This window comes from Rhinopithecus roxellana, chromosome 14 (assembly GCF_007565055.1).
Source record: "Rhinopithecus roxellana isolate Shanxi Qingling chromosome 14, ASM756505v1, whole genome shotgun sequence".
NCBI lineage: Eukaryota > Metazoa > Chordata > Mammalia > Primates > Cercopithecidae > Rhinopithecus > Rhinopithecus roxellana.
In genome coordinates, this window is record NC_044562.1 from 120,070,315 (window position 1) to 120,096,987 (window position 26,673).

The window sequence follows — 26,673 nt, forward strand, 5'->3', positions numbered from 1 at the left end:
ACAAAGTCCCATTTTTTTCTTTCAGAATGCCTTAATGTGACTGTCCTCACTGAGCCCCCTGCACCTGTGCAACACACCCCACCCTTGGGACTTGGTGTGAGACCCCCCCCCCCACTGGGAGGGGCAGCTATGCCGCAGAGACCACAGCACGCCCACCACTCCTTGTCAGAGTTTATTTCATCGGCTAACATTCATTCTCGACCTAGACAAAAACAATTAGATGATTATGACTTGCTTTTCCATCAACTCATGTTTTTTTTGTATGAATAACCAAAACATTTCTTCTCAACACTTTTTTTTAAGAAGAAGCTATAAATAAATAAAGCTTTAAACGATCCTGGGCTCAAGTTAAACAGTTCCAGTTCCCGAAAGTTCACAGCCTTGTTTCGTGGGCAGTTCTGCTATTCCTGGCTTCCCCCTCCAGGAAGGGACGTTTGCAGGTCTGGGGGTCCTGGTGACTAAGCTGTTAGCTCCACTGCCTGCCTGCTTCCGTCCTCGCAGCCCTGGGAGGGCCCTGGGTGGACAGAGTCCTTACAATTTAGGAGATGCTGCTGGCAAAGGAACCGTTGACCCAAAGCAGGTGGCCTGAACGGGAAGTGCCAGGCCGGACACTTGGGGGCTGAGGGCACTGCCAGTTGCCACCACCTCGGGACACCTCAGCCTGGCGCAGGCCCGAGAGGAGACTGCTTTCCAAATGCAGCGGAGAGACTGAGACGAGACCCGTGCTTCCGTGTGAGTTGGGATGCGGGGCATAAGTTAACACATACTCCAATATGTACAAAACAACCTGCGCTCGGGCTGGTGCACCCAGGAAGCCCATGGCCAGGTGAGGCCACCTTGAGCCAGGCCTCTGGCTGGGTGTCCACCTCCTGCCAGGAGGCCAAGGTGCCCCATGTGGCTTGTGCAAGACCCCAGGCTCCCCTGAACATGCTCCTCCTCCCTCCCAGGAGTGCACCCACCCCAGTGCTGAGTGTCCGAGCAGATTCCCATTGACCCTGACCTCCCTTTGAAAGAACCACACCACCACATCCCCTTGGCACTCACTTCCTTAGTGTGATGCATCCACCCAGGGAGGTGACCCTGGCTAGCACGCTGCCCACCCTACCCTGTTGACCGCCCTGTCCTTGGACCCCAAAGTAAAATGGGGCCAGTGTAGGAGGCCTGAGGGTGGGGCCGTATGCCACACCTCCAGGGGTAGCAACCTCATCTGACCACATCCTCACCTTCCTGTGCTGTAGCAGGCGCTTGCTCCCAAGCCCGTGGTAACCCATATCTCCACCCCACAGTGGGGCAGCTGCAGTGGCTGAGTGAAAGCTGGGGCAGGAGAGAGGGCCCCTGCCAACCCCAGCCAGGCAGCTTGCAGAGCCCACTGCCCTACATCTGAGTCAGCTTGCGGCCTGAGCACACCAGTCTGCCCTCTGGGGGACCCACGGCACCTGTGAGGGCCTTCCTAGAGACAGCAGCCTGGCCTCCTAGGGCATAAGGGATGGGGATAGGGCACGTGCTTACAACAGATATGCAACATGGCTTTTACTAGGGCCACTGCAGCCAGTGGGGAAACCTGCGGGGCTGCTGGGAACAGAGCTTGGCCAGCCTTTTGCCAGGGGTTGGGCAGCGCGGGGAAACGCAAGGAGAGCCAGGGTGGGGAGGGCTGAGGATCTGGTGTCAGGGAGGGCACCTACAGCTGTTTTGTCAAGGCTAGTTGAGAATCTGAACACTCAAGTCCTCATTCCTGGCCATCCAGAGCCACTGTGGTCCAAGGGTATGGCTCTTGGGCAGGGGCTATGGTCCCACGCTCCAGCCGATGGAAGCCTGATGAACTTAATCCACACGCTGGCGGCAGCAGTGGTATTTGAGCTCTTGAGTATGTGTCTCGGTGATGGGGCTGGGCAGCCTGCTAGCAAATCCCAGTGGGTCAGAAAGGAGAACAGAGGCAGGGGAGGGCTCGGTCCCCAGCCCTTCCAGTCTGAGCCAGGTCTGCCTGGGTCACCTCCAAAGGCCAGCCGGGGACTCAGGCACAAGTGGCAGCATCTCCGACCAAAGCCTCCCCACTCCTGGGCTGCCAGTCGGCCCACGGAAGGCCGGCAATGCAGCTTGGGCCCACTCCCCAAACCCCTCCTTGGTCTGAGGACTGTGGGGAGTGGGTGGGGCCTGAACATCAGCTTTGGCCTCCTGACCCAAAGCACGAAGCAGGACCATGGGCCAGAGTGGAGTGGGCCTCCTGGGGGCTGGACTCGAGTCTTCTCTGCCTCAGATGGGAGTGGGCCCCGACCTTGGGTGAGCTGGGGGCTCCCCAGGCCTTGGGGCTTTGGGGACAGCCAGAAGGGGAGGGCCTATGGGATGGCCTGGAACTGGGGCAGTTGCCAGAAGCTGGTCTCACTCCTAGTAGCCTGGACAGAGGAGCTAAGAGCGAGTGCCGTGTGCATAGTTGGTGAGGGACACGCTCCTGGCCTGGCAGGTCCACTTTCTGCTGTCCTTGTCTCTTGTGCAAACCTTCAGTTTTTGTGATAAATCCAAGGGGGCCAGGAAAGCAGGCACAACCCCTGCTCTGGAGGCCCTGCCCTGCCCATGGCATCCTCCGAGCATGCTTTCCTCTGACCCACTGGCTGCACCTGTTGATTCCTCAAGCCCCCATCCCCACCCAGCCCTACTATGTCCCTGTTCTGTTTATTTTCAGGACACAGCTCTCTCTGGGGGGCAGGTGTGGGACACTCTCCCCATGACAGTCTTGGGTGGACCTGTTGTCTGTCCTGTTTTAACCCCCACACCCCCCAAAAGGCCTCCCTGTGGCCACCACCGCCACTACCACTTCTCAATGATGTGGCTCATGTAGTCCTCGGTGGGCACGCGGCCCGGCTCCTCAGCGTCCTCCCGCGGCAGTGCCTCCTTGGCCCGGTGCAGCAGGCGCTCCTCGCGGCTCCTCAGGCGTTGCTCCCTGCGCTCCAGCTGCCGCTTGTACTGGTAGCGCTGCTGGAAGAGGTCCTTGGCGTAGTCATACAGCTGCATGTCCAGGTCGTTGAGCTCCTCGATGCGCCGGATGGTGTCCTCGTCCACCTCCACGCCGCCCGCCCGCGTGCTGTTGTACTGCATGAAGGGCCGGATGAACTTGAGGTTGAACGTCCGCTCGAACAGGTACTGCGTCTTGCGCTGGAACTCGGTCAGGCCGAAGAAGGCCATGCCCCGCAGGTTCTTCTTGGCGCTCTCAAGCAGCAGCTGGGCTCGCTTGCCCTCGGGGATGAAGGACAGGTTGTAGCAGCCCACCAGGCTCAGGTCGGCCAGCATGCGCACCTGGCGGTTGTTGGCCAGGTTGTACGGGCAGTCCATGAACTCCTGCAGCGTGCAGCCCGACCAGTCCGTGCCCTCGTAGCAGGGCGGCAGCTCCTCGGGCGTGGGCGTGCGCCCGTCACACATGTGCAACGACGTCTTCCACGTGGCACCCCTCTGCACATGCCGCCACTCACTCAGGTAGCGGGACACGGGGTCTCGTAGCAGGGTGATGTAGTAGAATTTCCTGCAAGGAGACGGGGAGAGGAGGTGAGGGCTGTGGCAGCATGAGGGGTGCTACCAGGGCTGCTCGGAGTCAAAGTCCCCACTACAGGGGTTTGGGCTTCACCTCTGAGGCCAACCAATGCCTGCATTTAGATCTCCAACAGCCGTTTCAAAACCCGGTATCAGAGATGCCAAGGAGCATGCCACGGTCACATGGCTACCCAGGGTGATCACCACAGTGCCCTGCAGTGCCTGGCCTGGCTCCTCTGGAGGGACAACCTGACTTTTTCCTGCTGGTGGGTGAAGCCGCCAATACCTCATCCAGGGAGGTCCCAGAGCCACAGCTGCCTGAGACCAGCAGTGTTCACCAGCTGTTTATAGCCTGGGCACGGTGCCACCCAAGGAGCCACTCAGCAGGAGCAGAGGGTGGGCAGGGGTCAGGGAGGGTCACCTCCAGTCCCAGTCCCAGGGTCCTACCAAGGCCTGGTGGTTGGACCCAGTGGACCATCCAGCCCAGGACCCCAGGGGAAGCCATGACTTATACAGTCTCCAACTCTACTTGGTGGGTTGTCTCCCAAGACGCCAATGCTTTGCACAGTACGTAAGGGTGCCTGCACAAGGGAGAAACGACCCAAGGAAGGCTCCACCTCCCACCGTCCCCTGCACGGCAGGAGCCCAGCATGGAGCATGTCTTTGCCAGGCTCGTGATGACGCCGGGCTGGAGGCGTCAGGACACTGGACAGGTGGGTAAAATGTGGCGGCAGCTGCAGGTGTGCCCAGTGTGTGTGTGGGGTCAGCCCCAGGGAGGCTGCAGTCATTCTTAGACGGTTCCTCCTCCTGGCTCCTGCCCGTGCCGGGGTGGGTGGGCCTCAGGTCAAGGAGAACCAGGGCCGGGCTGGCAGCCTAGGAGCCCACAGGGCCCCTCACTGCCCGGGGGAGCAGCTCTAGAAGGGCCCTGACCCACCGCCAGGACTCCCCAGATGGCAATATGGAAGTTACCCACACTGCCCTCCTCCTCCCCTCACACTGCCCTGGGCTGGAAGGGGATGGGGGGGGGGGCATGGGGGGACCCCAGGGAACACAAAGCGCTTCCTGGCGTCTGCTGGCAGCTGCCCTGATCTGACTGCACACCTCCCTATGGGGAGGGAGGCACAGTGCCTGGCAAGTGGTACGGTGCCACTGCAGGCCACCCCCGCCTAGGGGGACATGTCAGAAAGCCTCAGCGGGGGCAGCTCTAAAGCAGGTGGGGCTGCCAGTGATGGCTCCAGGGACAGACAGCAAGGCCAGCACTACTGCATGCAGACTGCCGAGGAAGGGACAGGCAGCTGTCATCCGCCCGGTGTTCTCTGTGGCCTGGCAGGCCCAGACCCTGCCCTTGAGGAGCTCCCAGCAGATGGGGTGGAGGGAGGACCCGGCAGGACTGAGCTGACAACCCCAGGGTCAGGCACGGCTGGTCTCCAGGGGCCAGACAAGCTGTGGTCAGCAGGGGCGAGAGCAGGCCTCAGCTTCCCTGCTCCAGGCTCCCTCTTCACATGCCCCAAGGCACACCTGGCCCTCCCTGAGCACCCTGCACCCATTGCCTGCCTGGTACCACCCTGCACCCATCGCCTGCCTGGTACCACCCTGCACACATCGCCTGCCTGGTACCACCCTGCACCCATCGCCTGCCTGGTACCACCCATCCGTGCTGATGGCAGCAGCTCCTGGGCACTCAGGGCCTCAAGGGCCAGAGGGTGGGACCTTCTTCAGGTAGCAGGTGAGATAAATGCTTTAGAACCAAAAATGACCACGGGCCAGGGAGTAAGGGCCCGAGGCGGCCGGGGCAGGCTTCTGTCTCCCGCCTCGGGCTCACAGGGCCCTGACTGCTCAGAAGAGAGGCCATCCATGCCTTCCTAGCTGACCCTGTGTCCAGGGGAGGCATCGGGCTGCATGGACTTCCGCTCCCCACGCCTGTGGGGCCTTGACCAAATGGATGGAGACAGGCCAGTGTGAGGGTTTCTTCTGAACACAGAAAACCACAGTGTGATGCGTCAACCAACAGAGAGGCTTGCCCTCCTAGCCCCAGCCAATGACCCTGTGAGTTACAGCCACACGGACCGCTGAGGGCTTTCCCCCTCCTGGGAGGAACTCATTCCTCGGCTGCACACGGTCTGACCATACCGTGGGTCTTGGCAGCCAAGCTCGAGCAGCTGCCACTAGGGCACGTAACTGCAAATGCCAGGTCAGCACCAGAGTGCGGAGGAACTGAGGTGAAGCCGGCACCATGGGAAGGGCCAGAACACGGTCGACACCAACCCCATACCCAGGTCCCCTGGGGGTTCAGATGGTCCCTGGCCACTCGAAGGCAGGAGCCTGGTGGTGAGGGCAGCATGGGCCACAGGCACAGGCTCCCTTCTCTGAGTCCCTTCTCCCTGGCAGCGACCTTTCTGAATGACAGCCTCCTCACCCCACGAAGCTTGGGGCCTCTGCGGTGGAGAGGCTGCAGCATCCACCTGCCGCCCTCCCGATGCGGCCTGGGCACCCCCTCCCCAGCCCCGTCATGGTCTGCAGGTAGGAGCACACAGGTACATCACCCCTGGTCTCTGCACGGGCCATGCCCTCCGTTGGAATGCCAGTGTGAGTGACCGCCCCTTGGTCAGACCTCTCCACCTTTAAGACCCAGCTCAAAAAGATAAGCGGTTACCAGTGGAGTACAGAAGGAGCCCAGAGCACCCAGCGGGCACGTGTGGTGTACACAGTGGGCCGGCTCTAGTAGCCCCAGATGGCACACGACCTACTGACCATCATGGGTTAGGGTGGCAGCCAGCTCAGTTATCACGTGTCCGACAGCGGCATCCTCTCTACAGGACACAGCTGAGGGGAACAAAGGCCTCTCTGCCTGCGCCTGCAGGGGCAGTGTCTTGAGGGAACAGTGAGACCCCGGTACAACTGCGGCAGAGCTGGGGGCCAGAGACAGGGAGGAGGAGAGGAGAGGGCTCGGTTTTCTGGGTCCAGCCATTGCAATGACTTAGGTTTTTCGTGTGCAAGCCACTTAGAAGAGCCATGAGCAATTTACTCTTTGGTTTCTGAAAAAGCTGGGAGGGTGAGCTGCTGAAGACAGACACTCATTTGAAAACCATCTAAGTCTGGAGCCCTCAGAGCACAGGAGGTGACACTTTCTCCTTTACCGCCCCAGGCCTGGCTCTCTCCTTTGCCAAGGACTTCTGTGCACAGAAGGCCCAGCAGGCACCAACAGGGGCAACGGGCACCTGAACCAGCCGAAACCCTCATGGTCCCTGGAATCACCAAGCCTGTCAGCCTCACCTGTCCTTCCTGCGTCCATTTCCCAAATAACCCTTCTGGACCAAGGCCTCCCGCTGCAGGGACAGCTGCTGGGGAACCACACCAGGGAGGCAGATGTGTGCAGAGACATGCATGTTCTCATTAGCAGTGCCGGTCCAGCGGCTCTGCATCTTGCAACAAAATGGCGCAACGGGCACTGCGCCTGGGGGACCCTGAGGAGCTGACCGAGGCCCCCGTCCTAAGGCCCAGGGGCTTACACTGCTCCCACGGCTCCCTGCGCACCTTCCCTGCTCAGAACATCGCCATGCCCTGGGTCCCCTGGTTCTGTCCCCTAGACACGGCCTGTGGTATAAAGGGCCAGGCAGACTCTAGAAGTTGCCTGTGAGGCCAGTAGCCAAATGTGTGTGTTCCTGTCCCTTTCTGCAGAAGTGACAGCTGAGCCAGGGAGGGTGACCTGCCCTTGGCCACCATCTAGTTCCTACCTACCCCTGCCTGAACGGCATGAAAGCCCCTCCCTGGCACACCCCTCCAGAGCTGGTGGCATTCTTTAGGAGCCAGAGGCATCCAGTCCTATGCCCACCACGCAGAGCCCTCCCCTCCCCTCTGCCTTCCCTCTGCCGAACACTGCAGGCACTGCTGGCCACAGGCACGTCCTGGCTATCCTCTGCCTCAGTGCCCCAGCTCCACCTCGCCCTGTCCCACCTCCCGTGCTCTGTCTTCTTTCCTCCACTGCATGCATTGCCAGACGCATCTGCTGTTTACTCTCCAGTCTGTCATCTGCCAAAAGGTGGGGTGGAGGTGTCGAACAGAAGTGGGAAGAGGGCGGGGTGTGGTGAGGTACAGAGGACTCCCCAAATGGCCCACCCTGGATCTAGTCAGCTCTCTGACATGTGCTCTCTGGAGGTGCCAGGGGGGCGACTCACAGCTCAGATGTTCGAGGAATGATCTGCACACTCAAGGTGGTCCCCCGCCTCTGCCCTCAGGAGCCCAGGCTCATCTAATCCCTGCCCTGCACCCCCTGCGGAAGGGTCTGCACCCCAGAGCAGCCTTCCCTGCACTGACACCTGGGACCCCACAAAGCAGGGGGCTTTGTGCCTACCACTATCCAGCAGGGTCTATCCATCCAAGTGCTCCAAGTGCCTGCCGGCAAGGCTTCCAGAAAGAGGGAAGAGAGAAAATAGAGGAGAGATGATGAGAGAAATAACCAGAATTGGAGTACATCATTCACTGAGACTGAAATGGCTCACCAAGTGCCGAGAAAATGAATGTGGGGACTGAACAGATGACTAAAAAGTTGACCCTTGAAGCATCTGAACAGAAAAAAATACATAAAGGGCATGCTTCTCCATCGCAGTGCCATATGTTAGAAACCAATGGAGCAAGGTCTTCAAAAGACAGAGGGAAAATGACCCATGCAGTCTCATACCCAGCCAAACTATCAATCAAGTGTGGGCAGTAGAGACATCTTTAGACATACAAAGACTTAGGAAATTTACCTTCTGTGAATCTTATTTTAGAAGATCCTGGAGTAGGCATCTCATTTAGCAAAAAAAGGAAAAGAAACAAAACAAAACAAAACAAAAAAAGCAAACTTGGGAGCCAGGAGCTCCAACCCAGGGGGCGGTTCCAGGATGTCAGCAACACATCCCACTGGGCCTGTCACGAGCAAGGGGACAGAAGCTCTAGTTAAGAAGGGCAAAGGCCGGGCGTGGTGGCTCACACCTGTAATCCCAACACTTTGGGAGGCCGAGGTGGGTGGGTCACTTGAGGTCAGGAGTTCGAGACTAGCCTGGCCAATGTGGCAAAACCATGTCTCTACTAAAAATACAAAAATTAGCTGGGTGTGGTGGCACATGTCTGTTTTCCCAGCTACTTGGGAGGTTGAGGCAGGAGAATCACTTGAATGCAGTAGGCGGAGACTACAGTGGGCCGAGATTGCACCTGGGTGACAGAGACTCAGTCTCAAAAAAGGGGGTGGGGTGGGGGGGATGGACAGATGGCCTGACACAACTGAGTAGTTGGTGGGAAAAAATGAACGGTAGGTGTGTGGCAGATTCTGGAATCATTTGGAAAAAATCCATGAAGATAGAAAATAAGGCAAGTAAAAATACAAGGCAATCATGAATTCCAGGAAAAACAAAAAGTTACATAGAAAAGAAAATAAGTATACTACTTGCCTCAGAGGTAAATGATGGTTTTGAAGGCATCATCATGTAAACAGTGATGACTGTAACAGTGAATACTGATTTAATAAAACGTGAGCTTTAACTGTATGTGGATGATGGGCGGGGTGAGGACAGACTGTGTGAGGGTGTAAGAATGCTTCACCATCTATCGAAACAAAGTAAACAGAGAATATCTAAATCAATAAATTAAGAAATGGCACTATGGGCCGGGCGCGGTGGCTCAAGCCTGTAATCCCAGCACTTTGGGAGGCCGAGACGGGTGGATCACGAGGTCAGGAGATCGAGACCATCCTGGCTAACACGGTGAAACCCCGTCTCTACTAAAAAAATACAAAAAACTAGCCGGGCGAGGTGGCGGGCGCCTGTAGTCCCAGCCACTTGGGAGGCTGAGGCAGGAGAATGGCGTAAACCCGGGAGGCGGAGCTTGCAGTGAGCTGAGATCCGGCCACTGCACTCCAGCCCGGGCGACAGAGCGAGACTCCGTCTCAAAAAAAAAAAAAAAGAAAGAAAGAAATGGCACTATACGTTATTTAGAAATATGAAAGTAAACACTAGAAGTATATTGAGAAAGCTGCAAACGGTTCTCTGGAGAGGCTGGAAAGAGAAAGCAGATCTGCTGGTTTTCATCATAAGCCAATTGGAACTGTTTTTAAGTACGTATATGAATTACTTAAAAAAAATTAAAAGTAAAAGAAAATGAGGAAACTGACCAACAAAGCGTATGGAAAGAGGCTCCAGTGTGTCAGTTACCAAGGCGGTGGCACAGGAAGCCACAGGCAATAGCAGGAGAGTGGTGGGAAGGCAAAGCCGGGCAGCAGCAAGAGTAGGCACGAATACAGGGCAACCCTCCTGCCATCTGCTTACGGATGTGAATGAGACAGTGAGAACAGTCATCTCCAAGTGTCTTCACTGGAAAGCAGAAGGTACATATACCCCAAGATGCAGCGAGTCCTCTCCCAGATGCACATCGCAGAGAAACCTGGCTGTGTACACAGGAGGTGTGGGGGAGACTGCAGTGGCATTCTGGTAACAGCTCCAAATGCCCACCACGGTGGCGTCCTTACCTCCATGGTGGCATACTGCACTCAGCAATAAAAATGAACAAACAGCAGCTACTCACACCACCATGGGAAACGTGACGAAGAAGGCTGTGCACATCAAGACTGGATTAGGATGGTAACGTGTATTTTATCAAGTTCTCAAAAATAAATCCCCAGAAAACACTATTCAGGGATATATATATATATGTATGTTGAAATTATGATTATTGAGACAGTCTCGCTCTGTTGCCCAGGCTGGAGTGCAGTGGCGTGATCTGGGCTCACTGCAACCTCCGTCTCCTGGGTTCAAGCAATTCTCCTGCCTCAGCCTCCTGAGTAGCTGGGATTACAGGTGTGTGCTAATTTTTTGGTATTTTTAGTAGAGATGGGATTTCGCCATGTTGCCCAGGCTGGTCTCGAACTCCTGACCTCAGGTGTTTAGCCTGCCTCGGCCTCCCAGAGTGCTGAGATGACAGGCGTGAGCCACTGAGCCCAGTTTTTTAAACAAGTGATGAGCTGAAACAGGAAAATTCAAGTCAGAGGCTAGCCCTGGGGTGTGGGGCTAGGGCGGCACTGGGTGCTCACGGTGCCTCACGTGGTGCCGATCATGTTTTCGCGCCTCCGGTGAGCAGCTGGGGGTACGGGTGTTCACTGTGACCATTTATTTCCTATGTACATTATGAAGTTCTTTTGTATGTCCCAAACACTTCGTGTGAATCAAAGTTTAAAGAAAGGAAGAAAGACAAAAGTGAGATCCTAGAAGGCAGCCTGAGAGGCCCAGCTGGCTTTCCAGGTGGACCAGTCTTGTCAAGCCAGAGCCTCCGTCCCCAGAGCTCCCCGCCCCGTCTCTACCCTTTGCTCTGCTTGCAACCCCCTGCTACCTCCATGCCCAGCAAATCCCAGGCGTCTTCAGCACTTCCTCTCCCCTCTCCTCTCCTCCTACGAACTACGCTGCTGTGGTGAGCAAGACAGGCTCCACAAAAGGGGTGGAGGGCCCCTGTGGGTATCAGTGAAGGCAGACCACCTCAAGGGTGGCCGGGTTCCAAGGCAGTGGGGGTTGCCCTGAGGTTTAGTAACCATGCATTAATGAGTCGGAATGCTCCGTGGCCACTCTGGGAAGGAACCACAGGTCCTGCCCAGCCCAAGCATCCGGCTGGTGGTTGGTTCACCGTCCATGAGTGCCTTGGGGATGCAAACAGGGCCACTTCTCTCCTACGGGATCTCCCTCATTGCTGCCAACCTGATGCAGGAGGCTGGGGACCCTGCCCAGTGACTTTGCTGGCAAATGATGTTCTTTCAGGGTGGCAAACCTCTGGCATCTTCTGTGAGCACAGCCCTAAGCTGTGGTCCGGCTGCATGGCACTCACAGCACCCTGACCTCCAGCGCAGATCTCTGTGAACACCTGTGCATGCCATGTACTGGGACAGACCCAGGGCTCCCAGCGTTCACTCCTGAATGGGGCACACACTGGTCACTCGAGGGTGATGCGGAGACCCTGTCCACACCGCTGGCTGTTCACTACCACCGTCCAGTCAGTGGGCAGCAGCTGTGATGTGTGGCCATCCCCAAGGCGCCACATCGGCAGCTGGGGTCACCTGTGTCTGTGCCGCCGGCCAACGTCCCTCCCTCTCACAAGGGGTGGGAGGGGCCAGCCCCTGAGACCCTCTGCGGGTAACAGGGCAGCTTCTCCGAGGCGGGTGAGGTGAGGGCATGGCCAGTGAGGCTAAGGCACACAGGCAGGGCCAGACCAAGGAGGGTCTGGTTCACTCTATAGGGAAAACAAGGTTGGATGAGTAATGGCCCTGAGTGCAAAACTCACATGGATTTCAAAGATGAAGCAGGAAACGTCAAAGAACTGGAAATGCACTATGAAATAATTCTAGTCTGCACAAACTGCTGCTTCTTGTGACAGAACACACAATGACCGCCTGGATCGTGCACTTTGGCATTTAATTATGCTTGGTTTAATGCCCTCTGCAACCTGAAGCTGTTCTGACATTTTTCTGGGCACTGGTTTAGTGCATCCCACAATCGGATAAGATCTGGGCCCTGCTGTCAGGGCGTGGCGAGTTCTAAAGTCCAGAGTCTGGATTCTTACAGGATAAACTTAGACCTGGCCTGATCTGGTCTGGGACAAACACAGAGCACCCCAGGGAAAATCCTACAGGTACAGCCCATGAGCTCCGAGTGTCTTCCAGGCAGGAGGGCGGGACAGGCAGGTAACCGGTGAGGCCAGTATCAGCCAGGCCGGGCCCTGCAGCCCACGGTACCTGTCCCTCGCTCCTCCAGTGGCTCACGCCCATGGCTGCAGGGAGCTTCATTTTGTCTCCTCTGCCTTTGAGTGCTGCTCTGACCCAAACTCATGCCTGCATCTTCTTATTGCTGACTCTGCCTTCCGGAAGCTCAGGACTCCAGCCAGAAATGAGACTTCAAACCTGGTTCAGGGCATGTGGGAAGTCCAGAGCTGGGGTGGGGAAGGAGGGGCACAGGAGACTCGAGCCTGGTGAGGGGCTGGTGCAGAAACTCCACCTCTAGGAAGGTGCTGGCCCTGGAGGGAAGGACTGAGACATGGCAGGGCCGCCTCAGAGGGTGTGCACTGGAGCGTGAGCCGTCACAGGGAGTCATGGTCATGCAGGTGGAGGCTGACGGTAGGCACACAGTGGATGGTCCTGCAGCCCACGGCGGGGGTGCCAACAAGACATGAAGACATGGAGAAATGCCTGCACCAACCCCTGGAGCTGACCATGGGGTTCCACGAGCAAGGGTCTATCCCCTTCCAATGTGTAGGACAACAGCACTCTGTGGTCATGGTTTTAAGATACATACATGCTCAGAAAAAACACCACCCAGACAGGAATGGACTATTCAGTGGCTGTCTCAGCAGTGAGATAATGAATTTTTTTCAGCATTTTACTATAAAAATGTTTAAACTGATAGGAGTTGAGAGCTCAGTGAAAACCCATAAGCCCAAATGTGACCATAACGTTTTCTTTATCTATTTCTATACTGTCTGTACTTAAATATTACATAAACAACCTAATAGGACATTTGGCCCAAGAAGGAATGATGTCTATGAAATAATGAAGATCACAAAAGCCTCCCTGCTGCCTGGGACAGGGTGTAGGGTGCAAAGGGGCCATCACACGGGGCCAGCCGCGCCAGTCCTGCTTGCATTGCATTTGTCCAGGGTGTGCCCTTCCCCTCCCATGCCCGAAGCTGATGGGGGTGCGGGGGTGGGATCCATGAAACAAGGGTCTAACCCGCACGTTTCTAAACTCAGATCCTGAAACAATGGCCATTTTTCTACCAGTGCCAGCAGAGGGGAAGCTCCCTAATTGTGGGTGAGGACGCTGCCATTTACAGTCAGAATGACAGAACTTTTTTTTTTTTCTAAGAAATACTGTTGCATTTCTTCTGACTCAGTTACTGGAAGAAAATGGTTTTCCGTGGCTCAGAGAAGAGTCCTTGGGGGGTCGGCTTCAGTGAAGCAACAACCATGCCTGTCACATTCCAGCCCCTGAGGACAAGGACATGGTGTGATGAGGGAAGCTCTGAGAGGGACTCCGAAAGTCCTCTCTTCCAACAGTGTGCTTGGATCTCCCAGGGACCAGGGGTCCCACGATGAGGACAGAGGCCATTACCACGAAGGTCGCATCTCAATGATTAGTTTTAAAAACCCTACTCCAGGCAAGGCATGGTGGTGCGCACCTCCGGGCAGTCCGAGCTGCCTGCAGGCTGAGGTGGGAGGATCACTTGAGCCCAGGAGTTCAAGGCTGCAGTGAGCTGTGATTGCCACTGCACTCCAGCCTGGGCAACAGAGCGAGACTCTGTCTCTAAACAAAACCAAACCTGGACTCCAAGGGGCATCAGAAATTCAGAGAGACAACCTGGGAGAACATTCCTCCGAGGGCTGCGTGAGCACCTGGCGGCACTCAGCAACGGCACCTGCTACCCCAGCCTGCCCTGACTGCCGGCCTTGCCCCAGGCCCATGGGACACCACAGGGCACCAGGATGGTTCTCTCTGGAAAGCGGCCGGGCCTCCCTGAGGCCTGGGTCCTCATCACAGGAAGGAAATGACAACCTTTAGGAGGATGCCAAAACGGGGAGCTCACGGCCTAACACACCACCGTCACCCTCATCAGCACTGCCTGCTGCCAACCCCACCAGGGGCCCCTGGTGCCTATGCCCCTGACAGCACCAAGCAGCCCAGCTTCTGCTCAGTTTGTTAGAAAAAGTGGAAGTCTGATTTTGGCTCCAAGTCCCACTGTGGGGTGGAAGCTGCTGAGCACCCCACGTGGGGCGGGTGGCCGCCTCCTCTTTCCTGTGGCAGGAAGGGGCCCTCAGGCGCGGCTCTCCAGGGCCACAAGGCCGGGCTGGCTGTCCATGGTGTCATTCCCTCTGAGAGGGGGCAGCTGCAGGCCCAGGAGGGTGAGGGTGGGGAGACAGCCCAGAGGAGACGAACCGCTCCCAGGAGGCACAGGCATGTGAGCCACTGCCTGAGAGGGAACGGCTTCCCCATCACTCTGGTGTGACCCTGTGCGGGTGTGCCTGCACCTGACCCAGTGCCGCAGCACAGGCCTGGCCTGGCCCGAGGGCAGGCAGCCCCTCCCCTCTGCCTGCAGAAAAACCCAGATCATCACGTTCTGAGCTGGCAGCAGCAGGCTGGGGAGCCCCTCTCCAAATGCAGCACAGAAAATGCTGGGCTGAGGCTGTCCCTTCTTGGTAACGTCTGCAGAAGAGTTGTGAGTTTTTTTTTTCATTAACTCAATCTGCTTCCAAACATACCCAGGTCTGGAGAGAGGCCCCATGACATCAGTGGTCAGGTGCTGTGTGGACACGGGGCAGTCCTCGCCCACGTGCTTCCTGGGAAGGCTGTGCTGCCCACACTCCTTCCAGAGAGCCCCCCCTCGCCTCAGGACACACACAGGGCAGGCAGAGCCTACAGCTGATGGGACCTTTGGCAGGACACCCGGATGGACAGGCGAGGCTGACCCAACCCCAGGGAGCCCCTCACCAGTGACCTGACAGCCTGGGCGTGTCCCAGCTGGAGAGATGAGGAAGCAACACCAGAGAGGCCAAGGCCACCCAGCCCCTCAAGCGTGGGCTGGGCTTGGAGCTGGGTCAGCTGAGGTCCAGCCTCAGCCTAGTCCCTTGGCAGGAAGGGAGCAGCAGGGCTGAGGCCCATCTCCGTGCCCTGCCCCCTCTGGCAGACAGAGGCACGGGGGTCTGGACAGGACTGGCCAGCTGGTGCCCGCTGGCCTCATGACGCTGCTCCTGCGCTGCCTACCTCCAGCAAAGTGTGGCATGGGGGGCGGGGGCGCCTTCTTGGCTCACCCAGGGGAGCTGAATTCTTACAGATGGGTGGGAAGGGAGTCCAGGTGGTACAGGGCTCTGTGCTCACGTGGCCCTCAAGAGACAGGCTTAGAAAACTGCAGAAAGTCCCTGAGGAGGAAGACGCCCAGGAGATCATGTGCAGCCAGGTTTGGCTGTGTGACTGGCCATCACGATGTCCTTAGAGACAGCCTTGTTTGCCCTGTTTTCCTCTTGCTGACTGGAAAGCAGATGTGACTGCTGAGCACCAGCAGTCACCTCGGACCACGAAGCAGGATCCTCACTTTGCAGAGCGAAGAGAAAGAGCCTGGGTTCCTGGTGCTTCCTTGGCTTTCCCCCAGCCTGGTCTGCTTATGCTGGGCTCCCTTCCAAAGGGAGGGAAATAAAAAATAAACTGCTGCCCCGTTTTGGCCTCTGAACCTAATCCATCTATTCAGGGAGATACACCAAGGACCTGAATGAGAGGAGAGGCTGGGCTCCCGGGCGAGGCCAGGGGGGCCTGGCAGCAGCCTGGGCTCAGGAGTAACTGAATTATTAATTTACTGAACTCTTGGTGCTTTACCCAGTCACCCCACAGGCATGAATTATTCTCATTTTGCAGATGAGGAAACTGAGACCTGGAGAGGTTCAGTAACTAGCCCAGGCCACATGGCTGGTCAGGGCGGCACTGGGATGGGAGCCCACACCCACCTGGACCCAGGCTGTGACTGACTGAAGAGAACTATTCCCTGCCTAGCCACAGCCTCCGGGCTGGGAAGGGCAGACTGACCTTGCCAGTTCCCGGCAGCTACGCAGATACGATGGTCCAGCAATGCTGCTCAGGACGCCCTGCTGACCAATGCCCAAACTGTGGCCAGAGTGGTGTTTTCTGACCAGGAACAAAAAACACAGCCCGTAGAGCACAGTGAATCAGTGAAGAGTCAGAGTGTTCGCATAAAGAAAAAACCACCTTCAGCCCTGCGGTGAAGACGTAGCAGGAGCGGGCCGAACCACTTTAAATAGGAGCTGCGGCTGTCTAGCGGCACCAGAGGGACAGAGCTGAAGCCCTGGACTCTGGCCCAACCTGGTGGCACCTCGCTGTGGCTCGCTGGGGGGGCCTCCCTCCAGCCTCCTGGACAGGGTCTCTCTGATCCCTCCCAGCCCCCCAGCCCCCACCGGCCCGGGGCAGATGGTTGAAAACACTGCCGGTGCAGAGCTGGGCTGTGGCCTGAGGAGCTGAGGGCAGCTCGGCCAGCGTCCTAACAGCACTGCCAGCCCCTGCTGCGAAGCCAGATGGGCAGAGACCCTGAGGCAGGAGGGCATGTGAGGGGCAGGTCTGTGTGACCCCGCAAGGCAGGATGTGGCAGGGCGGGGACAAGGCTGCTTGAACCCCACCTCTGTGCCTCTGCAACTGCCCTGGCCCCTTCCAACTCCCGCTAGTTGGAGGCCTGGAATCCAGGGGAGACACCTGTGCCTGCCAGGAGCTCCTACCCGGAGGGGAGCTGGGCACTGCGGAGGAGCAGAGGGCCTAGTCCGGAAGCCTGAGCGTGCCCAGGGCGCACAGCCCAGCCCTGCATGTTGGGCTCCAAGTGCTGCAGGCCACAGCTCCTAACGCAGGCGGTGCCGAATGCCCCACATCTGGGGCCTCTGGACCTCAGGGGACCAGACACCCTGGGGAGGGGCTCACTGACTCCGTCCTCACTGCCAGGGGGCTCTCATCTCCACTTTGACCCACTCAGTTCCACCTCCAAAGTCACCCCTCCAGCAAATAAAAACCAGCTGTCCTATCAGATTCCAAGCACCTGGCTCCAGGCCCACAGCTGTGTGTCCTGGGCAGGCCACCCCTGTGAGCCCACTTTCCTGCAGGTGAAAAACGCCAGGACTCTACGGCTCCCCAACACAGTGCTGGGACAGTGTGCCCAGAGCCCCCGGGTGACTGCTTAGGAGCTCTGGGGCACTGCATAGGAATCCGCTCACAGCTGGGGGCACTGTAGGCCTCTGTCACTGCAGCAGCTCCCTGTCTGGACGGAAGGGACCCTGGTAGGTTTCCAGCCCCAGGGCTTAGCAGTACTCACATCTCTGTCTCCCCACTGGCCTAGTTCTTCCTTGGTGGCAGGGACCCCACATGATGGGGAGCAGTCCCAGTGAGCCCTGGCAAAGGACGTGGTGGTTTAGGAGTTACTGTGCAGCTACGCTGTGAGACGGTCTACTCCACTCGGAGCGGCCAGCGAGGTGTCCGTGGAGGAGGTGACCCTGGGCCAGGTCTCTCAGGCGAGGTGGTGGCCTCCAGCAGTGCCACTTACACCTGGAACTGTGTGAGAGCTGGAGGGTATTGGGCCCCACGTCCTGGTCCTCACGAGCATGCCTTCTGCAGCCTCGGCCTCACCTCTCCCTCCCCCATTATAGGAGTGACAGGGGTGGGCTTTGGCCAGGCTGTCAGGGTGTGGGTCAACCCCTGTGTGTGAGGTGCCTGCTGGCAGGAAGACCTCAGCTCCTTCCTGAGGAAGATGCAGGGAGCTCTTGGTGGCTTCCTGAGTTCCAGAGCTGTCGTCACTCCTGCCGAAACACCTCTCCCACTGCAGGCCTGGGTTAAAATGCAACTGACTCCCGGGACTGTGGCGATTTGGATATAAAAATGGCAAAAACGAATGCCACAGCTGTAAACCCCACATTCTAGGTCAAGAAATGGAGGCTGGGTGGCCCTCTCACCTGCCGAGGGACACAGGCCTGGACGGAGCTGGAGCAGGACTGAGTTAGACCCATGGGGCAGCCCCACACCCTCGCCCCACTTCCAGGGCCCCGCAGCCATCCTCCTGCCTGCCCTGTTCCTGGGGGCTTTCCTGCAAGGATGTAGGCTTCCTGGCTGGACTCTGCTCTCAGGCTCCTGCAGCCATGTCTGCAACTAGGTGCTCAGCGAGGGCAGGGGCACCCGGCTTAGGCATCTCGGCTTCACCCTCCAATGGCCTCTGTGCCCAGGTTGCCAACACAGGCACTGGTCCCCTCATCCACAGGCAGCCCCCCACCCTAGGGGCCTTCTCTTGCCACCCTCCCACCTGTTGCCACCTGTCCTCAGTCACACAAGGCCCCAAGTCTCTGCCATCTCTCCCACATTACGCCCATGGGCACATACCAGCCTGTGCCCCAGTTACTCATCCCTGTGCCCCAGGTGCTGTGCACACAGCAGCACCTACCACACTGTGGAGGTGCCATCCCTCTTTTTTTTTTTGAAACGGAGTCTTACTCTGTCACCCAGGCTGGAGTGCAGTGGCGTGATCTTGGTCACTGCAACCTCTGCCTCCCAGGCTCAAGCGATTCTCCTGCCTCAGCCTTCCGAGTAGCTGGGACTACAAGCCCGTGCCACGACACCTGGCTAGTTTTTGTATTTTTAGTAGAGATGGGGTTTTGCCAAGTTGGCCCAGTTGGTCTTGAACTCCTGACTTCAGGTGATCCACCTGCCTTAGCCTCCCAAAGTGCTGGGATTACAGGCACGAGCCCCTGTGCCCGGCCCCACTGTCCCTCTTAACAATGGGGCTGACTGAGCCCCTGAGAGGTTGTGAGTTTCCCAGGGCCAGAGCCAAAAAGGGAGAGGCACCCCATGGCTGCAGTCTCCCATCCCCCACCTGGTGGTTTGGGCCTAAATGCTGAGCTCAGCTTTTCTGGACCTGCCAGTGCTCCTGGTAAGCACTCCTCCCTGGAGGCATCCACGATGCCACCACTGCGGCCCCGCTGGCAAGCCTGGTGCCTGGGCCTCACCAGAACACCCTGTGCTGTGACCCGACCTCTGGCCTCCAGGAAACAGGCGGCATGCCAGAGAACACGCACTGATGGAGTGCCTACTGCATGCTTTAGGTCACCGACCACCAGCCAGGCCCTGGGGCCGCAGTCCCCATCTAGCCTGTTTCCCGGAGTCAGGGAGATGCGTGTTCCACGCTCTCTGGGCTCTACCCTTCTTCTTTGTGGCCTCCCGGCCAGGGGTCTGGTAGAAGTCTGACCCCTCTGTCCCATGCCCTTGAATGTGGTATGGAGGTGGGGAGTACAAGGCAGCCCCCAGGTTCTGGGTGCTCCCCACTCCCCTCATGGGCAGGGCAGGTGGCTCCCTCTCTGGCCTGCCCTGGCGGCAGGGTCCACAGACCCCACTGGGGCCCAGCAGCGTGAGGCCCTGCCTTGCCCTGCACTGGGCGCCTGTGCACCCAGTCTCCCAAGGCCTCGTCCCACCTCACAGTCAAGCTGCTAACCTGGACGCCTGCTGCTAGGCCCAGCTCTGCTACCCTGAGGGCTCAGCTGCACTGTGCAGGGAAGGTTCCAGGACCGGGGCGGTCTTGGGGGATGGGCAGGACTGTCTGACCAGCACCTGGGCCAGTGAGGCTCGAGGGAAGGCCCATCTGCGGCACCCCTGCCTCTGCCTCCACCCTCCCAGGCTGACTCTTGCCTGGGGGTCCATACACTGTCTCCCCACCCGTGGTGGGTGTCCCTGCCTGCCAGTTACTGCTCCCCGCCGGCTTGGGCAACCATCCCCATGGGCCAGGGCCTTTTTCCACTGATGGGTGGTGCTGGGAGCTGAGGGCCTCCACCCCACCCTCAGGCCGGCAGTGGGACAGGTGCCGTCTGCCCCAAAATAGCTCTGTCCAGCGAGGGGGCTGAGGAAGTGGATGAGACAGTCAGAGGGGACACAGGTCCCAGTGTCAGATGGAGGAACAGGTGGGATTCCTGCTCTGCCAGCTATCCCGTGTGGCCTGGGGATAGTCACCTGGCCCCTCTGAGCCCCAGGAACTGCCTCCATAAAACAGGTAGACAGAAACCCACTTCCCAGGCTGGCAAGGATCTGGTGTGTCGCATATGTAGAGAGCATTATAGCCTACAACACCCTGCAGGGGTGAGGGCTCATCCAGCCCAGGACAGGCGTGGGGGCCCCCAGCAGGTACAGGTGTGAACTGTGTGACCTCACCTCGTCACAGTCCCTGTCCCCAGCAGGTGCAGCAGGTGTGAACTGTGTGACCTCACCACATCTGTCCCTGTCCCCAGCAGGTGCAGCAGGTGTGAACTGTGTGACCTCACTTCATCACAGTCCCTGTCCCAGTCCCATCCCATCTGCCATTCCTATTCCTCCCTCCCAGGGGGGTCTATCACGGCCGAGGTCTGCAGGCTGGAGCCAGGGTCCTGCCCTCACAGCATCCCGGAGGGACGGGAACATGGCCACTAAAGGCCCAGGCAAGCAAGCGCCAGGGAGAGGGGGGTCAGGGGCCTCATCAGACTCCAGGTCAGGAGACTGGAGGACGAGGAGTAGCAGGCCTGGCAAGGGGGCCGGGGGGTGAATTCAGACAAACCTGCAGAGTAGCAGAGGACATGCAGGAAGCCGGGGAGGGCCCCTGGGAGCTTGCACTGCACGCCCAGGCTTTGCAGGCCATGCAAGTGCACGGGTCGGTCAGAAGAGGAAATGAGTTCACGGTTTCAAGGACAGGACCCTGCTATTAAATGGTGGGAAAAAGGAAAACTTCTGACCTTGTTTAAAAATACTGACTCGTCAAAAAATAAAAAACAAAAGGCTTTATTAGTGTAGGTTTAGGAAATACCTTCTCAGCTCCTCCCTCACAATGTCTGCAGGCGGGTGAAAATCTGTGCAGGCTTTCCCAACAAGGTCAGCAAAGGTTTCAGAACACGGAGCAGGCTGCTGGCCAGGATACGCCCTGCCCCCTGTAAAGCTGTGCCCTCCCAGATAGAGAAACCAAAGCCCCACCTGGTGGCCTGGGGAACAGCATTCCCCAAGGCAGGAGGCCCCTCTGAATGCCTCCTAAGAGCCTGAAACACCCCATCTTCCCCTTGGGGAGCAAGGCACCAGGAAGCAGAGGCCCCACGCTGGGGGGAGCCCAAAGCTTTTCCTTCAAAGCCCCCTGACCTGCATGATCTCACTGGGCCCTGAGAAGGAACCCTCTGGGGCAGCGGGAGGCTGAGCCATGAGGCGGACACACACTGTGAGGTGCTGCGCAGGCCACACCCACCACACCTCCACAGAGGCACAGATGGGAAGGAAGCGCCCAACCCTCCTGGCCCCAGGAATGGTCACTGCCATTCCTGACCAGGGCAGTCCCCCTGCAAGAGCCACCTCCGTGGATATGCCCAGGGCCCAGGGCACTCCCCAGAGAAGGTGCAGGCGAGGCCTCTTCCCCTGAGATGTACTTCCCAACTACGGGCAGGGACAGCTGCCTCCCTACTCGGTGAGGGTGAACAAGACCCCAGCAGGCCCCCTGATGGGCTGCTTCTCCAACAGCACTGAAATGGGGGTGCACAGAGAACTGGGCAGAGGGCTGGGATGTGAGGCTTAGGACCGCCCCCACCTGGCAGGTGTCAGGTAAGGCTGTGACTGCTGGAGGTCCTAGAAGTCACCCCCAGCGTAAGGGCCACAAGAGGAGGTGCTGGCAACGTCCTCCCAGCAGGGCCAGCTAGAGACGCCGGGTCCAGGGGTGCTCTCCACCAGCCCTCTTCAATGAGGGGAGAACAGGCGGATGGCTTTCTGGGAGCTTGACCCCTGTGAAAAAGCCCAGAATGGCTGTGGGCAGTCTGGCCCCAGATGCTGCTGACTGGACACCTGGAATGGGGCTCTGCTGAGCTCGTCCATGAGGAGAAGGGGTGAGGACCACCTCCTCACCTGTGTCCCACTGCCCTTCAGATTCTCCTGCCTGCCGCTCCAAGGCAGGGCTTCAGCAAGGGCGTGAGGGCCCTGAGGGGCTGCTCGCCGGGCATGAAGGCTGCCCATTCATATTGCACGCCTGCCCGCCTGGCACTTTCTGGCTTCTGACACCGGCAGGCGAGATGTCCCTTTTGCCTGAACGCACACACTCATACCTCCGGGTCCGGGGAAGGTGACGGTGCCGGGCTTCTTCCCAGGGCACGCAGTCAAGTAGCAGGGCAGCCGGCTAGGGTGGGCTGGCTCGGCCTGAGACCTGTCTCCAGAGCTGTGGCCTCCTCTTGCCCTGGCCAAGAGCTCTGGGGCTCACTCCTCACTCCTTCTGCTTCCAGGCCTTTTGCTGAGGCTACTGCGGGGACTCACATGGCCCTTCCCCTTCCTCACAGGCTGTAACTACACACCCACCATGGCTGTTTGGGCCCAGAGAGAGAGACGTGGAGGCCCGAGACGGAGGCTGGAGGCAGTGTCAGGTCCTGCCGGGGTGTGTAGTATTCGTACCCAGCTATGAAACTGCCCCTCCCAGGTGAGAAAGTGCTCAGGGCCCTGAGACCAACCGGCACGACTTGATACCTATGCCCAGTGACTCCATGGCAGTAGAAAAGCACAGCCCTTTCTGGGGCGGGGACTCTGCATTAACACAGGAGCTCATTTCTGCACGTGCAGTGAGCAAAAGATCCACATCAAAGCTTGTGGGTACAGACTGTTGCCAACTCTGGAAAACACATGAACTGCAGAGACGGAGCAGAAATGCAACCTGCACCAGGTGTGAAGATGGCTTCTCCCTGGGCCTAGTGCCCTGGGCCATTTTTTCTTTGTCTGTATTTTTCCAGTTTTATATAACCAATCATGTATTAGAAAACAAACACACAAACAAAAGGATAATGTACACGATCGAACCTGACTTTCTCACAGGAGGCAGGAGAGTCAGGGAGGCCTGGGAGGCTCAGGGCCCCCCAGCAGCCTCTCAGGACATCTCCAAAGCCACAGGACCATCACCAGTCATCAGCCTTTCTTGGGGTCAGGAGGGCGAGAGCTCATCTAAGGATCACTGGGGGGGTCCCTGGGACCCTTCCAGGCTCCACCTCCTGCTGAGCCCACAGGTAGTGGCAGGTGCCATGTCCTACAGCAACTCATCTCAGGGTCCCAGGCAAAGCCCTCCTGGTTCTCACCCGCATGACCCCACAGAGCCTCTCTGCAGAGAAGAGGGGCCGACGACGCCTGCCCCCTCAACCCCCGAGTCCATATAAACACAGAGGGGGCTGGGGAGAGATGGCCTTGCACACTCTTTAATGTAGACTGTTTTTCCCCAGACAGAGAAATTCAGAGCCTAAACAGCATACCGCAGAGATAAGCCATTCTGTGCCCAAGCTAACTGCAGCATCCAACTCTACACTCCCATGGCCCTGCTGATCTGGCTCTGCTTACAGGAAGGGCGACAGCTCCGGGTGATGCACTGAGAAAGCTGTCACCTGAGTAGTGACCCTGGGGACTCGGGAATGCCAACTCTTCCAGAACCAGGACTCCCCCAGCCATTTTATGGCCCCCCATCAAGCACTTTGCTCATTTTGTTCCAGCAACCCCGGTATGGTCGCCACTATTAGATCCCCCCTGCAGATGGGCAAATGGAGACTCAGAGATCCTTCTGCAGCCAAAGCCTCCCAGATACCAGAGGTGTCTGACTTCATAGGCCACAAGGCATGTCTGCTGCTCACCCACATGCATGGTCCCTGAGATGAGCAGCACGCGGCTCCCAGGGGAACCCGGTGTGCCGTTGGCAGCACCAGGAAACAGGTCTCCCGCTTGCTAAGGGATCTGCCACCCAACAGCTGTGTGGCCCTGACGAGTTCCCCAAGGAATACATCTGGCATCTGTTTCCTCCTTGCACAAGACAAGACAATATGCCTCCTAGAGGCACAGCATGACGCCCGGTGTGAGGATGGGCCCACCCCAGCTGGCAGGGAAAGAGAGGAAGCTGCCGGAACAGACTTACCTGCTTTCACCAACCACAGGTCAGAGGCACCAGGAGAACATGTAAGAGACAAAGAGAGGATAACTGTCAAATTATTTGTGTAAAATGTCCAAATATAAAAGTCACAAATAGCCCAACAGTCTCAAAAAGCAAAAATCAAAGCAGTAGTTTAAAATCTTCCTAAAATATTGAGGAAATGTCTGCAGCTTACTTTCAAATGTTTCTACTAAAATGCAAAAGCATGTATATGACTACCTATATAAATACACATGTAAAGTACACATGTATCTACAGATACACATATATGTAAACAGCAAGCGAGAGCACCCACTCACAAGCACAAATATTGCAAAGTGTTAACAGGCAGTGGGTCTCCGTGAAAGGTATGAGGTTCATTTTGCTACTATTTCAATGACTTTGTAAGTCTGACATTTTTCAAGACAAAAAGTTAGGGGGAAAATTCCTACAAAGAAAATGCCAGGCTCTTTCTACCAAGTTTTAAAAGAACCAGATTTTTGTAAGCAAACCCTCCTAGACAACAGTAAAGCAGTGGACACCCCCAATTCATTCTATGAGGCCAACATAGTCCCAATACCAAAGTTGGAAAAACGCAAAAGAGAGGAAAATTGCAGCCTGGTGGACAGATCTGCTAAGCTCACTGAGTTCAAATATGATACAAAAATTCCTGAACAAAAATGTTATCAAATCCAACCCAACTGAGCACATAAAAGATATTACACTATGACCATACTTAGTAACCCCAGGTATGCAAGGATGGCTTAACAGGAGAAAATCCATACATGTGGCTCATCACAGCAACAGACTATAGATCTCAGTAAATGTCTAAGAAGCATCTGCTAAAAACACTATTCATAATAAAAACTCTCAGGAAACTAGGAATAGAAGTCCCTTAATTTGGCCGGGCGTGGTAGCTCACACCTGTAATCCCAGCACTTTGGGAGGCTGAGGGGGGCAGATCACTTGAGGTCAGGAGTTCGAGACCAGCCTGGCCAACATGGCAAAACACCATTTCTGCTAAAAATACAAAAAAAAAAAAAAAAAAAAAAAAAATTATCCATGCATGGTGGCACGCACCTATAAAGAGGTTGAGGCACAAGAATCGCTTGAACCCAGGAGGTGGAGGTTGCAGTGAGCGGAGATCACACCACTGCACTCCAGCCCGGGCAAAAGGGTGAAACTGTCTCGAAGAAAAAAAAATTCCTTAATTTGATAAAGCATCCCCAAAACCTAGAGCAAGCAAGGCCCCCATGAGGAAGAGTCAGATGCATTCCCTCTAAGATCACGAATAGGACAAAGATGTCCGCTCTCTCTGAGGCAACTCTGCATGCACTGGGAATCTCAGCTGACACAATAAAACAAGGAGGAACTAGGGACCTAACTCCCAGTAGAGTCCCCTTGCCTGTCCTTCTTGTCTTTACTGAGTACTCCAGGAAGGCATTACTAGGTTGGGGGCTTTACACACCCTCTCAGACAGCCGGAGTCCCGGCATGGGGGAGGGCTACTTTTCTTGCCCGCTGCCCTTGCCCTGGGTCCAGAGCACCCCATAGTTAGGGCTAAGGGTTTACGCTCAGTCAGGTGTGAGTCCCGGAGGTTTGGGGTGGCCATGGCACCAGAGTGGCAGGAGGAAGCAGTGGCCTCCTCAGTCTGGATCCTCACTGTGTCTCCTGGGGGCTAGACCTCTGGCAGGGAGGGCCCCAGGCACTGGGTGAGCTCAGCAGGTGCGTCAGCGGGAGCAGCTGGCTTCTAAATGGGCTCAGCAGGGCCTGAGGGAGAGCCCCTGAGGGAGAGCCCCTGGCTGCAGGACCTGGCCCTCCACAGGCTGACACTCTGCCTGGGCAAGGTGGACCTCGAGGGAGCCAGGGCACAGGCTGTGTGCCTCACCTGGCATGGCCTCTCCAGCCTGGGGCTCTTGCTGCCTCATACCAGTCCTGCTGCTTTCCATCACTTGGCCCCTCCTCCTTCCACGGGGAAGCCCTGGACAGACCTCATAGAGGCAACCCAGCAAGGATGTGGCTAACAGCTGTGCGGGGCGCCGGCCCTGTAGCCTGCCGGGTGTCTCTCCACAGGCTCTTCCCCAAGAGCCTACACATGCTTCCCCATAGGTGCTTCTTGTCCTCCGTTCCTTCCGTCCCACACCCTCCCTGCTCAGGGCTGGCAGGCTCCTCTGAATGCCCACTCTTCTCGAGGCCCACCCAGGGGAGACCCTGACAAGCTCCTCCATCCCAGGGTGGCTGTGTGGGGAAGGGTCCGGCTCAGGAGAAAGCCCCTGGATGCCAGAAGAGGGGCCTGGATGCAGCCGGCAGGGGAGGCGGCACAGGGCAACAGTGAGGAGGCTGAATTGAGGCCGGGGACAGGGCCCAGAGAGTGCCAGGGATTCCCGGCCCTGCCCAGCTCTAGGCCCTCCCAGTGCCAGAGACCACCTGGTGAAGGTGTGGGGAGAGGGGTGCCCAGAGGGTCCATGCCAGGCAGTCTGGGCCTACTCACACCATGTGTGCCCTTCCATGGCGCCCATGCCTGGCAGGATCCCAGCCTGGAGCGGCTCTAACTGTGGCTGGGCTCCTGAGGAGGTGAGGTGGGCCCTGTGCTCCAGGCCCAGCTATCTACCCAACACCTTCTCAGGGCAGCGATGCCCACACCAGTCTGGACATAGAACAACCCAGGCCGAGACACGTACTGGAGAAGACTGTGCTCC

General features: G+C 57.6%; 1 protein-coding gene across 1 annotated transcript in view; it reads right to left on the minus strand.

Moving 5' to 3' along the window:
• Positions 1-159: 159 nt before the first annotated feature.
• HS6ST1 (heparan sulfate 6-O-sulfotransferase 1) overlaps positions 160-26,673 on the minus strand; it is a 53,491-nt gene continuing 26,977 nt past the window's right edge. Inside the window, exon 2 of the mRNA XM_010363428.2 lies at positions 160-3,511. Within this exon, the coding sequence (XP_010361730.1) occupies positions 2,803-3,511 (709 nt within the window). The 3' untranslated portion in view covers positions 160-2,802. The remainder of the gene's footprint in view (positions 3,512-26,673) is intronic.